At 42.5% G+C, this 12,516-nt stretch overlaps 1 protein-coding gene across 5 annotated transcripts in view; it reads right to left on the bottom strand.

Annotated features, from left to right (window-relative positions):
* ripor2 (RHO family interacting cell polarization regulator 2) overlaps window positions 1-12,516 on the bottom strand; it is a 62,156-nt gene that overhangs the window by 15,396 nt on the left and 34,244 nt on the right. For all 5 annotated transcript variants that reach the window (XM_035183749.2, XM_035183750.2, XM_035183746.2 and 2 more), the window contains exons 2-6: window positions 9,243-9,363; window positions 5,577-5,732; window positions 5,146-5,224; window positions 4,567-4,590; window positions 4,161-4,214 (exon numbers count right to left, since the gene is read on the bottom strand). In XM_035183749.2, the coding sequence (XP_035039640.2) occupies window positions 4,161-4,214; window positions 4,567-4,590; window positions 5,146-5,224; window positions 5,577-5,732; window positions 9,243-9,363 (434 nt within the window). The remainder of the gene's footprint in view (window positions 1-4,160; window positions 4,215-4,566; window positions 4,591-5,145; window positions 5,225-5,576; window positions 5,733-9,242; window positions 9,364-12,516) is intronic.

Raw genomic sequence — 12,516 nt, 5'->3', positions numbered from 1 at the left:
AAGAGCAGGCAGATGTGAGTCTAACACACACACACACACTAACAACTTGCTGATGGACGATTGTTAAGTCATCCCTCACGGCAGCCGCCCAGCACAAAGAGACACGCCTGGGCCTGAGCACAAACACAATAAACACACACACACTTACTGTAGCTCACAACTGCTGAGACCCTGAATGTCCTCTCAAAAGCTGTTGATTGATTCACTGTGACGATCGGGTTTTAACTGTCCTGTTCCTGAGAGCGGATGAAGTGCATGTGCTGCTCTCTCACTAAATTAATGTATTTCTCACGTACTTAAGACAACAATCAATTCTGATCATCTTACGTTCATTTCCACACAAACAATCTCCATATCAGGTATTCTAGTTGTCCTGCACACAAGAGTCCATTGCCCATTTCCTGTATACGGCTCCACTGAGGCAGCAGCTTTTTATCTCTGAAGTGCTCATCACTCTGGCTGCAGAAATATAAAGGTGATGAGGGCTCCCTCTTTCCTCTACAAAGGCCGATCAGCACACAAAGAATCTACTTCCCTCCGCGTGTTCTTGCTGATATGGCAGGGCCACAATTAGTGTGCTGAAAGCTTTATAATGCTGAATGCGCTGAAAGCCTTACAATGCTAACGTAACCCGACCTTATTGTGTTTTTGAGGCAGATATTGATATTTGAGATCACTTGGATTTGTGTTTATTATGCTTGTGGCTAAATGCAAACTGAGCAGAACATTTAACAGCTTGTCATTGCTCTGGTGAATAAACTGAGAGTAATGGTGACTTGGTTTTTAATAAACAAGAAGTTAATTACTGGCTGACATATACTGCAATATAAAACAAGTCGGTATCACCCATAGACTGTAAATAAAAATGGACGACACAGTTACACTTCCTCCCACTATCCAGAAAGGAAGTTAAAATATCCCGAGTACGAACGCTGGCATCTTGAGCATTTGGAGCATCAATGTCCTGCCATATACTCGCTCGACCAATCATGAGCCGGTCTTAGCTGTCACTCATGTTTCACCCTTTTATTGCATCAAATAATGAACTAAAGACACCTGGACATACTCTACATTAATGTGATAACAACTACAAAATGAAACCATCTTTGAGAAATAATAATGAATTTTGCCATTTACTTTTTTAGTTTGATTCATGTCCCATACACTAACATGGAGGAGACAGGATTAATGACCTATGCTGCAGCCAGCCACCAGGTGGCGATCAAAGACAGATCTGCGTCACTTTAGGTGAGCTGTCATGTCATCAGCTGACCTGAGTAATTTCACAGTCTAGTTCGACATAACTCATTGTATAACCCACACACACAACAGGAAGGTATGTGGCACACGTTGAAAGTAACTGTAGATTGCATAACTGGAACAGGAACATGAATTATTAAAACTATCACAGACCTACTGTACAGCATCAGTTCCCAACGACAACGACTCTATGTAACGATGAAGCCTATCTGTGTGTGTGTGTGTGTGTGTGTGTGTGTGTGTGTGTGTGTGTGTGTGTGTGTGAGAGAGTTAATTTCCTGGCCTCAATGCTTTTGTGGTCGACAGATTCTCTTAGCTGGACATTCTACATTCGATATCTATCTGCTGATGCTGATATTTGGAAAATGGACCTGTCCTCTGAGTGTGTGTGTGTGTGTGTGTGTGTGTGTGTGTGTGTGTGTGTGTGTGTGTGTGTGTGTGTGTGTGTGTGTGTGTGTGTGTGTGTGTAGCCAATAGCTGTTTACGAGGCAAACCGATACATCAAGGTCTGCCATTGGACTTGGCTCTGTTTTAGCATTTCCTCTGCCCTATTTGAATCCATACTTAATTGAAATTTTGCTTAAAATAAGATGTTAATCAAACATTTTCAATTTGTACAAAACCTGATGCTGCATTAAACGAATTGTACTTGACTACAAAACTGCTTCCTGCATTAAAATAACAGTCAAACAACATCCTGAGTGCAAAGGACCTCCAGGGATAAAACTACATCTGATCAATCCAAATTAAGACAAAGCCTTTGTGAAGTCGGTCCTTAATCAAATCAAAGATTAAAGCATTTTTAAAACGACTTTTATCCACAATAAATAACCTGCACCAAGTTGGATTTAAAATGAGCAGTGGTATATATTTAGAATTAAAGAACACAGCAAGGTCTAGATTTAACTTCCTTTTTCAGTTGTGCTTTGACTTTTGAGGCTTTTTACCTTTTCTGGTGAGACAAATCAGTCGCCGCTTCACTATTTCAAATATTAACACTGCATTCAAATCTATTTTTGTGTCGAGGTGGAGAGAACAGAGAAGCTTCAGAGCCTTGTTGGATGTTAAAGAGAAAAGCTCCTGTGACAACCTCACGGTGCAGAACGAGCGCTGAATCTGCCCGTGTGCGTTTTTCTCCGCTTTGACTTTAACAACAAAGACACACTAACCCAAGTTTCTAAGACCACCTCATCTATTTTAAAATGACTCGTCAGACCTTCTTTCCTGTGATCCCTCCATCATTTCCTCTCCCCGTGTTCATCTTGAAGCACCCTGTTAATTGCTCCTCACTGTAGCCTAGTAACTGCCCTGACCTAGTTTCACTGTTGCCATCAAACCCTTCAGAAACGCTCTTGAGCCACGAACATGACCACGGTTTGTCTCTTTGTCTCCTGTCGTACTGTGAACGTGTTTGTGTTTGTTTGTGAGACGCCTCATGGTGAGTTATGATTGCGTGTGTCAGGACGCAGGTGAACATAATGGGTTAACACCAACCAATAGATGTCTCCCCTGAGCTCCTCAGGAGTTCAAAGGCTCCGTCTTAAGAGGTAACCATGGTTACCTTTGGAGCGGCGCTGTTGTTTGGGGCGGGTGTGTTCTGATTGCCTGCTGTCGCGACCGAGTTGACGCACAGCGAGGGTGGCCATTACTGGACTACAAAAAGAGGGGGGTGGGTGGGTGGAAGCAAAGTCACAGAGCCTCGCAGCGGATCAATGTCCCCCAACTGGCAACCTGGAGAAGACTACAAAAGAGGATGTAGGGGGAGAAGTTTCCTTACCTGGCAACTGTGGTGGGGATTTTTTTGACTCAACCTGTTGGAAATGTCCATAAAACATCAACACATGAGCCTGAGAAGAGCTGGAGCACCACAGTAACCTGGCAGAGAAAATCCTTCCTGGAGCCAAATTAAAAGAGTCAATCAAGTGTGGTACAGTCGTGGAACTGAAACCCGCAGGACGAGGAAAACTTAAGTAGACAAATAATGACTCCTAATTTATTAGAACGGGAAGATAAATGAATAGGTTTCATTTTGGGACATGTGCTTTTTAGTTTTTCCTGCTGAGAGTTAGATAAGAAGACTTGAAAACAATGTGAACATGAAATACAAAGCATGAGAAAATGTAGTGGGGCAGATGTTTACATGTAGTGGAGTAAAAGTGAGATGTACCCGAAAAAAATATCTACTTACGTAAAAATGCATACAGATACGTGTAAAATGTACTTAAGTAGAGTAAGTTGTAACTGAGTAAATGTACTTCATTATTAATGTATATTTATGGTACATGGACTGCATACAGTGGGTTTCTCGTCGTATCGACCGCTCTAAGTGCTTTACACTACAAATCACAGGAGCCGAGGATCAAACCGCCAACGATCTGATTCGTGGAAAACCCTCTCTACCCCATGTACCACAGATGGCCGTCTTAACTAAGCAAAGCTAACCAGCTTGTGATCCATATTTGCTGCGTAGATACAAGAGGAATCAACGTTCTCATTAAATTCTTGTATTATATTTCTAAAAATGTGACACTACTGATTCAAAAGAGGTGGAAATATGCACCGGTCCTGTTTGTCTTGAGCGACTGTGTGAATGGCAGAGATGTGGAGAGGCTTTGTGAAGGAAGGTATTGAGATGAAACATCTTCAAGAGGGTCACACATCTTCAAGAGGCTCACACACACACACACACACACACACACACACACACACACACACACACACACACACACACACACACACACACACACACACACACACACACACACACACACACACACACACACACACACACACACACACACACGAAATACATCAGACCGCAGACTCAGTATCTGAAAGACTAAAAAAATATGAACGTTCTCTTATCGCACACACACAGACACACACACAACAGTGTTTACCTTGCTCATGTGAAACTCCAGACGTCTCATGTATCTCTCAATGGTTTTGATTTGCTGCAAAAGACAGACACAAGGTTTAGTGCTGCTGTCGAGCAAGTGGCTTCATGTGCTTTACAGCTGTAAAAATAATGATTTGTTTGTCCGCACTATAGAATATAACGAGGCACAGTTTGAAATACCAACTCTCCTGCCGGCCCATCAACCACTTCTCCCTCTTTGATCACTTTTTCCTACATTATTCCTCAATCCCTTCAGCCCCTCACTTCATTTCCTTCCTCCCTCCTTTATTCTGCCTTCAGCTGTTTTTACTCCCTCCTTTCAACTCTTCCTTTTACATCAAAGATTCCCCAACACATACCAAACTCAGTGGCTGTTACAGTAGAGACCCTCCCCTCCGTCAACTCACCTTGTCAAGATCGTACAGCACTCCCTGAAGAGGAGAGAAACACACACACACACACAGTTAGCACAGGATGACAGCACAGGCTGCGTAAGTAATGCAAAGCAGACTACAGTTGTCGGGCATCAAGAATAGATCCTATTAAACGCTCTTTTCAGTGATTCTGTATGCGCACAGTACGTGTGATCACAAAAGTGATGTCGGCTGCAGAAACATTTGCTCCAGCTACACTCACAAACTCATTATAGCTGCTATAGTTGTTTGCAATTGTAACATTTCTCCATGGAGCCTTTTTTTCCTGTGACCTTTTGAGATGAGACTTAGTGAGAACATATCGTATCAGACAATTATTACAAGTTTCTAAATTTAAATAGTGTTCAAGTCAACAATGTAGTTGTAATTTCCACTGAGAAATTCAGTTTGAAGCTTAAAAAAGCAGAATACTATCGGTTATTGGATGTGTCATTTGTCGGGTTCTACACTGGCGTTCTATTGCAATCTATTCTATTCTCCGCTTTTCTATTCTACAGCTGAAAGCCTGAAAGACATGATGTTAGTGTAACTGAAGGTTCTGCAGTTTCTCACCAGGCGAGAGTTCCTCTTCATGTCCTTCATCAGAGACATGAGTTTGTCCAGCTCTGTTTGATGCACTTCCAGATACTCACTGCAGAGCAGAAACAAGGAAACACTTAGTGTCTAATGCAAATGCATTGTTTACTGATTCTTCTACCAATAATTTGTTTTAAATAATAAATTTATTGCTTTGTCGTGTCAATTAAGTTGAAAAATGTCCATGATAATTTCCGGCAGTCCGGCTTAAACACAGTTAAGTTGCTTTGTGCAGTTGTGTAAATATATGGAGCAGGAAATGTCAACAGCCTACAGCTGTATTTAGAAACTATAATTATTAACATGTATGAATTGAATCTGTTTACGCATGGATACTCTGGTATTGTTATTCTTATGAGGAGTGCGAGTTGACAGTGTCAGTGTACATCAGTATATGAGTTACTCACTCCAGGCCTTGTTTGAGCGCAGTGTAAACCTCCTCCAGCCTTTTGGGCTGCGGGTCTCTGGAGCTGCTTCCTCCCTTGTGTCCGGACAGGTGAGGCTTCTTGGGTTTGGACTGAGGCTTCTTCTGCACAGCGGAGTTCCCCATGAAGGAGTTACACCTGCACAAACACACACCCACACAACAGTGAGTGTGATGGATGGTCCACACAGGGCTTGTGTTTTCTTTTGTGAAACACGCAGGATTATTTTCTGTTTGCTGTGCAATGACTTTGTATACATAGGTTTAAAAAAATCTCATAGAAAGGGGGAGAAAGGATCTTGGTCTGAACATCCAGTTTAGATGTAATTTCTATAAACAGATTCTGCATGCGAATATAGAGAATATAAACTGTTTGTCTAGAGAATTTATAGACAAACAGTTTGTGTGGAGCAAAGAGGTGGAACACATTGATCGAAATGCATTTGCTATCGGCTTTTTAATTTATTTGCATTTATATGTAGATAACTGTTAATAGAGATGAGCCAAAATGTCACCTGGACCTAAAACACTTACAAAAAGTGTAGCTGTTTGTGTTTTGTCAGGAGAAATATGTGACTTGTGTGATAAAAAAAAAAACTAGTGGGGCTGTAAACAGTGTCCGACAAATGAAGACTGAGTGTCACAGATATCTGCCGTCTACACCCAAAGTCCCCAAATATTGGCCGTTGCCCCCAGATGCTCGTATTTCCGCAGTATTTCACATAGATTATAACAATTATAACAATAATTTAGCCTTAGATGAAACGTCCGTATAATTTTATAACATCCTTGTGAGCGTGCCCTTAATGTGTCAGTCTCAGAGTGACTGTATCTCATTTGACAGATGGAGCGTGTCTGTCCACACCAACATAACTCAGTCGCACAGGACTGACACGTTTAGCCTATATTTTATACAATCGCTCAAACTCCCAGCGTCACCCTCCGAGGTGAAGATCCTCATCAGTCACAGGACTGTGCTAAAGTGTGCACACATATCTGCAAGCACGTGAAAACACTCTCAGAGTTTGACCTGTATAAGGCTGACGTGACCTGTGCGAGCTTGTGTCGGGCTGCAGTGTTCTGCTGGAGTGAACGCACAAACACACACAGAGGTTCTCTCTCTCTCTCTCTCTCTCTCTCTCTCTCTCTCTCTCTCTCCTCTCTCTCTCTCTCTCTCTCTCTCTCTCTCTCTCTCTCTCTCTCTCTCTCTCTCTCTCTCTCTCTCTCTCTCTCTCTCTCTCTCTCTCTCTCTCCCAGCGATAAATGACATTCAAGTGTTCTTCAGTCTCTTCCGATATTTACAAACGTGTAGGACTTAAACGAGCAACTATTTTCATTATTGATAAATCTTCTGATCGTCTTTTCCAATCGATTAATCGTTTAGCCTACGAAACATCAGAAAACCGAGCCCAATATTCATGTCAAATTCACATCAATATAAAAAGCATTAAATTCCTATTCCTGTATTTTAAGATATATGAATATTCTGTTCTGTTAATATCAACTAGTTAATTATCTGACAAATCATTGCAGCTCTACACATGTGCAAACCTGATGTACCCATATGGTAATTTTTCAATACGCTCATATTTGTTTTCCAAGTAGGACTGTAAATGATGATTATTTTCTTCAATTAATGATTTGAGATAAATCGCAAAACCCAGAAAATGTCAAACAGTCTTCAGATGTAAGTTGCTAAAATCAGCCTCGCATTTGGCATTTTTTATTGATACACTAAAAGTGATTCAAAGACTATGAGCATTTTTAACTGAGAACCAATTAATGGTTTCAACACCTCACAAGGCTTTCCCTCTTCACAGCATTCCTATTTTAGGTCACCATCATCATCATCGCCCATGCAGATTTCAGCTGTTAAAAGCATCACAGATTTAGCTGACGAATTCCATTTTTTCCCCGAGACTTAATGAAACGATCCCGGAGTCGTCTCGGGGACGTGGCCGCGGCCGACTCCAGCGCTCGACAAGTTGGAACGTGCCACGTCTTCGCTTCACGCCAGCAGCACAAGTGAAGCTAAGCTGCCACAAATGTAGGCCAACACTGAATCAGAGCGCCGCGTAGCCTTGGGGTCACGCAAGCTGTGGTGCAGTAGGGTCTCTTGGCAGGGACACACACAGAGAAACACACATATGCATACATGCTAACACAATTCCATACTGACTTATAATTGTGGATTTGCACACAAACTACAAAATCCGCAGTATGCATGCATGCGTAAATGCAGATGAAACATGCACATGGGTACACACTTGGAGGGTCTAAGCTGAGGTCTAAAACACACACACACACACACACACACACACACACACACACACACACACACACACACACACACACACACACACACACACACACACACACACACACACACACACACACACACACACACACACACACACACACACACGAGTGGCCTCAGAAGCCGTATCTCTGCAGCGCTCCACCTCACTCATTATCAGAATGCTGTCAGTCGCCCCCACACCCGAGTCGTTCCAACCAATTACCCCATTCAGCGTCTGAGCCGAGAGTAAAGAGGGGAACAAGTGTCTTCAAATAGGTTCTCGCAGCAGGACCAGAGCTGCTGAAGAGAACCAGGCGGCGACAGACGAAAGCCTCAGATCCCAAACGAGATATTTCCAGGACGTGAATGTGTCTTTGTCTCGTGATAATGGAGTGAGAGCCGTCACAGATGAGTCAAAGAGGGAAGAACGCAGATAAAACTTGCGGCTACAGATGAAATGATCAGGAAAGTGAACTTGTTGTAAGACTGAGCAAAGTTCCTTCATGGGATCTTAGGATATCGAATTAGAAACGTGTCTTTCTTCGTGACTGAAGCCTGTTTTCAGTGGATGTGTAAGAAGAGCAAACAGCTAAATACACCGTCACGCGCACAAAAAGGTTTAGCGGGATTTAATTCAGTTTGATTCTTGTTGTGTGTAGCGCAGCCATATTTTTGGAGGCGCGTATTGAGTCACCAGCTATTATGAAAGCAGTGAATGACTGACGGTGAAATCACCATGGTTACCGCTTTCACATCAGAAGATTTCACATGTCATCCGAGGACGGGTCACAAGTTCTTTAGAAACTAAAATAAAGATGAACTGCGATACGACACTAAATAAGTGAAACAGCCCTTTTAGAATACCAATGAAAAAATGACTTCCCCTTAATGCTGCTATATTAAGTAGAATGGGGATCTTTTGTGTTTTCTAAAGCAGAGGTTCTCCATTTTTTTTCTCAGCCAAGGACTCCTCTACAAGATAGACAATACTCCAGGGATCCCTCATGTATACGTCTCAGCCTTTTTTTTCACACTTATAATTAGTAATGTGAAAGAACAACATGAGAGAAATGTCTTAGAAAGATAATAGATACGTATTAAAGGATAACTCCTCCATGTCGTGCAATGAATGAATCTGGAAACTTTTCACGGACCTCCTGGCACTGACAGGGGTCCGCAGTCCCCCACTTGAGAACCACTGTCCTGAAGAGCTTTACACTTGAATAAATACTGTGTTTGAGGATATGATACTGAAACAACTTTCCTCGTTAACACTCTGAACTCAGCTGTTATTGCAGAAATGAGTCACAGTTGACTATATATCAACAGCTTTTCGAGGTTTCTGCTCACCGTGAGCGCCGTTCTTGTAGCGTGCTGAAGCCGGCGAAGGACTGACTCCGGATTATGCCATTGGGCCCACCGGGGGAGTGGGTGCCGGCCGCCATGATCTCTGGGATGTGGGACGCCACACCTAGAGAACAGAAACACACAAACAGATCTGTTACATACATGGACAATATTTAAACAAGGAGTGAAGGACTGGGGTCGGACACACATCATGTTATGAACTTTATTTACACCCGAAACATGTCAAAACAGAGGGTGACTGGAGCTTAGTGAGCATTGTTGTGCAATGCGGCACAAAGTAGGTACTGTTAGTGATGCTCGCCATGTGCGATGTGGACAAGCAGCATTCAGAGCCTGCGCGGACATGTCTCAACTCCTCTGGTTTATCTTTCACCACTCAAACATACTTCCACTGTTACTGTTTCAGATTCTCCCGCCTCCGGCAGGTTTCACACAACATGACCTGTGTAACTTTACATGAAGTGTGGTGTGCGTCAATGCACCCGACTGACAGCTGTTTAAAAGCCAGAGATGTGTCACAAGCAGAATTACCTACACACAAAGGCCATTCTTGCCATTTAGATTTTGAAATGTAATAAATTCCATAAAAGCCAATCCAAACCATCCTTGGTCTGAGTTATCTAATCAGCCTCTCTTTTAGTTACGACATCTTTTATCAGTGTATATTTAGCAGCAGCAGTCTGTCAGATTTCAACCTTTTCTTTTTTTTAAAGTTGAAGATGCAACATGACTCACGTGGGCACTTTGGGGAAGAAGCTGAAAATAGCCGGAGAAAGGTCCATCTACAGCTTTCAGATAACGTTTTAACAGAGACCAAGTGCCCAGTGGGGAGAGTCCACTCACATAACTCAATCACAGACTGGACCAGTGTGAGGAGATTGTGTCCAGATCAGGATACAAGTGTATCTGTAGTGCTGCAGTAATCTCTGGACTCAGGTTACCTTCAATAATAAGCATGGTTTCCCACCAGTGGGAAACCATGTGTTCAGCCACACACTGAACACATGAACTTAACAATGAATTCAAAGTCCACTTTCATCATTCCCGTGTTTGGTTGGTGTTTAAATTTAAGTCTGTTTCCTTATCAATGCGTGTTTGACCTTAAACTGAACCTTACCCTCAGCCTAAGGCCTCAATCATACTCCTTTACAGACTTGCGTGTGGTTAACTGCGGACACAGACTTGTAGTTTCTATTACACGTCTTTCTAGTCGAGCTCTTGTAGTTTAGTGGCCACGCGGAAAGCAGCAAATTGGAGGGTACACGTTCACCCACACAGAGCCTCACAAACACTCTCTGATGACAGGATTCACGTTACGCTCGCGTACTCGTGCTTAACCCTCAACAGTAATGGAAATGGGTCCCGGGCCACTGGCAAAGTTCCTGCAGAGCCGCAACGCAACCCATTAAACTACTGATCATGTGCACCATGGGCCACCAAATACAAAAACACACCAACCAAGGTCAGACGTGGCCCCCATGACACCGGCTCAGCTGACTAACATGCTGACCTCTGTGGCGATAGCGTGACGACCGTAAAAGCTGTAGAGAAAAACAAAGAGTAATTTCTGTCTTTTTAATCTGTGTAGCTTCACAACTGAGCTTCATGAAAAGTATGGTAACGTTGAAATATAGAGAGGAGAGATGAAGACGGATGAAACTTTAGTAACAAGCAGAGGAAATCAGCCTGTGACACCTCAGTGTTCAGCTCCTACCAGTTACACAACAAACAAAGTGACAAGTGACAAAACACTGCACATTTGTTTCTCTTCACGTGTGTCATTCTGTTCGAGAGGCCCGTGTTTTTTTTCCACTCGTCCATCCGTCTTGCTGTCTCCTGAGGACAGACTCTCTCTGTGTGGGGGGGGCTGGGTGGCTCGTGTCATCATACAAATGCAAGCATGTACACACACACACACACACACACACACACACACACACACACACACACACACACACACACACACACACACACACACACACACACACACACACACACACACACACACACACACACACACACAAAGATTACTGCAAGTGATTGAACCAGCAACCTGATCCCCTCCCCCTTTGGTTTCTGTGACCGACACAAAGACCCGACACGGGACACGAGGAAAGACTAGCTCCAGGTTCAGTGATGGGGGACAATGGGACAGTGAGACTGATACTGTTCAGGCTATTTATAGCAGCGAGCTCGCTTTAACACTGAGGACCTTGATGGCTATGACTCAGAGATAGAAAAATGATATATCTTGTTTGGTTATAAAGCCTAGTGTTTTATGAATGAGACAATATATATAAAAAATAGGGGCCTGACCCATTATCGATTGGCGGATAAACATCGGCCATATATGTATTTACGCCCACATTTGCTGATATGAAAACTTATTTGACAGTAAAATAATGCCATTACATAATTTATGTTATATTATTTATGAATAATTTTTAAGTAAACTTTTCTGAATCAAACTTCTGTATTATTGGTTGTATTTCTTCTTATTTATGATGAAGTTTATGGTTAAACTGTAAAAATATCAGGCCTCAATTACATTTTTTTGACATAACACCAGTGACCTGCACCCATTGGACGGTAGTAACTGTCGATCACTCGCAAACGCAAACCATGCTTTATCCTCTATTTTACTCTACATAGGATCATTATTTACAAAACGAATATGCTGCATTGAAGAAAACTTGAAGCTAGAGATTGAAACCATAAACCCCTCGTGAAAATGTTTACCGTTATAAATCAAGTCAGAACTTGGGTCTTTTATATTTCACGGATTTCCATAGAAACGTACGTTTTTCAACCTGTGGAGTTAGTCCCCTACTGGTCATTCGAGAGAATACAGGTTTCAGGATTGGCTTCACTTTGCAGAAGCTGAGTCTGTGTCCATTTGTATGTCCAGTCTATGGAGTAAGTAAATGAGCTTTTGACTTTATTAAAAACTTTTTAAACTGAAAAAAATGATCTAGACAACAGAAATTTATCCAATCACACGATGAGGACAGATCATGAAATACAACAACTATACTGAGCACAAAGTGTAACAGCATCATCCCGACTGGCAGCGGGTAAAGGTTTTTTTACAGGAGGGCAGCTATTTGTTCTAATGCTCTGAAGCACTTTAGTCCATTTCAGTCTGTGGATGTTGAGCAGCACAGTTCTCTGCCCGGCCTTGTTTGTCTCTGTGACTTTCTGACTCACTCTCCTAAAAGAGGAGCAGTGGGAGGAAAATGATGGTACATTTTGTTAC

Source organism: Hippoglossus stenolepis, chromosome 17 (genome assembly GCF_022539355.2).
Source record: "Hippoglossus stenolepis isolate QCI-W04-F060 chromosome 17, HSTE1.2, whole genome shotgun sequence".
Lineage (NCBI taxonomy): Eukaryota > Metazoa > Chordata > Actinopteri > Pleuronectiformes > Pleuronectidae > Hippoglossus > Hippoglossus stenolepis.
This window is presented reverse-complemented; position numbering and strand designations above follow the sequence as displayed.